This window comes from Octodon degus, unplaced genomic scaffold, assembly GCF_000260255.1.
Source record: "Octodon degus isolate 3935 unplaced genomic scaffold, OctDeg1.0 scaffold00045, whole genome shotgun sequence".
NCBI classification, from domain to species: Eukaryota; Metazoa; Chordata; class Mammalia; order Rodentia; family Octodontidae; genus Octodon; species Octodon degus.
Genome location: NW_004524621.1, coordinates 11,317,618 through 11,319,403, shown reverse-complemented (window position 1 = coordinate 11,319,403; position 1,786 = coordinate 11,317,618). Strand labels below are relative to the sequence as shown.

General features: G+C 35.6%; 1 protein-coding gene across 5 annotated transcripts in view; it reads left to right on the top strand.

Moving 5' to 3' along the window:
• The window catches only part of Unc13b (unc-13 homolog B), a 273,280-nt gene that overhangs the window by 111,835 nt on the left and 159,659 nt on the right, over positions 1-1,786 (top strand). For all 5 annotated transcript variants that reach the window (XM_023715882.1, XM_023715883.1, XM_023715881.1 and 2 more), the window contains exon 7: positions 1,205-1,262. In XM_023715882.1, coding sequence (XP_023571650.1) covers positions 1,205-1,262 — 58 coding nt within the window. The remainder of the gene's footprint in view (positions 1-1,204; positions 1,263-1,786) is intronic.

The following is a 1,786-nucleotide window of genomic DNA, read 5'->3' as shown; positions in this document are numbered from 1 at the left end:
TCATATTTTGTCAGACTTTCCTTGTATTTTTATGACTCTTATTTTAAAAAATTCATTGCCTAAGACATCCAATATTATCAGCCATCTGTATCCATGAATTCTGCATCAGTGGATACAACCTACCTTGAGTTAAAGATATTAAAAAAATCCACCTTTACTGAACATGTACACTTTTGTGTGAGGTGTTACAGATTGAACATAGAGCCTCACACGTGAGCTGGTGCTCTGCCACTGAGCTATATACCATTAACCCATAAAGATTTTTTCTTTGTTGTAATCTCCCCAAACAATATAGTCTAACATTGTCTTCAACTTTTACATTGTCTTAGGTATTGTAAATACTTTAGATACACTTAAAGTACACAAGAAAATTACATAACTTAAATGCACATGTTTACCATTTTATATAAGGGTTTGAGCATCTGGATTCTGAGATTCATTAAGAAGTGTGTTTGGAACCAGTCCCCATCACCAAGGGATGATAGATGTATGATTTGTAATAGAAAGTGGAGAGCCTTGTGTTTTTCCTAACTCTAAAGAGAATGCTTTGTCTTAAAGTATGACTTTAAAATTTGTCATTGATTTTCTAGATATTCTTCATCAGATTAAAGGAATTCTATTTTGTAAGCATTTTTGTCATGACAGGATTTTATACAACCTTTATTCTATTAGATAACAGATTTTCCCCTTTAATTTCTTTAATGTGGTGAATTACATGAGTAGATTTATAGACACTTAACTGTCTGTGTTTAAAGCTCACCCAGTCAGGTTATAGGTGCATTTTTATGCCAACATGCATATATATGCATGTATGTGTAGATACATTCACATGTAACTATTACATACGTACATAATGTGAATTACTAATCTATTAATATTTTTGTGTCTATGTTCATAGATGAGGTTAACCTATCTTACAGTATCTTTGTCAGACTTTTATAGAGTTTTTTATTGATTTATTTTTTTGGAGGGTCTTTCTGAAATAGTTTCACTATGCCACTATGCAGTTTAGGCTGGCTTGGACTTTGTAGCCAGCACTGTAACTGATAGTCTTAGTGTTAGTATCACACAGAGAAAATAATGGGTTATTCTGTTTTAGTTCAATAACAAACTCAAATCAAACTTGTTAGTGGCTGAGATTTTTTTCCCTCTTTACTTGAGCCTCTTATTACATATATATATTTTTTCCTCCTTTCCTTTCTAGTATTCTATGCAAGAAGAAAGTCAGAGGAAGCCATTGTCCACTGCTGCCGCCCAGTGTTGTAAGTGAGAAACTCACCTCTGAACCTGTCTTAATTGCATTTTTCTGCAACCTTCTTTATATATGGTTTATTTTGAGTTGGGGAGGGTAGAGACATAGTGTTTGTAAACAGAAGATATTACAGAAATTCGGATGTCTAGGCACAGGCATCCAATGGCTTCTTGTACATCAGCTTCAGGAAGAGGTTTTGTACACTTTTGGCAATGAAGCAGTGCTTACTGTTTTTCTCCATTTGCAAGCTTTTGTTATTGGGTGTCTGATTCAAATTCATATTCTCTCTCGCTCACTCGCTCTTTCTCTTCCCCGCTTCTCCCCCCCACACACCATACTGGGTGTTAATTCATGACTTTCCTACTGCTGCAGAATTGCCCACTCTCAGCCTGAATTTGAACTTGTGTCCCAAAGTATGGGATTTCAGGGTCGTGCCACGGTGCCGGGGTTGCCTGTTGTTGTTTAAGGCTCAGTTTAAATATCTCCATTTCTGGGAATTCTTTGTGCTGTTTCCTCCTTCTTACAAGTTAACTT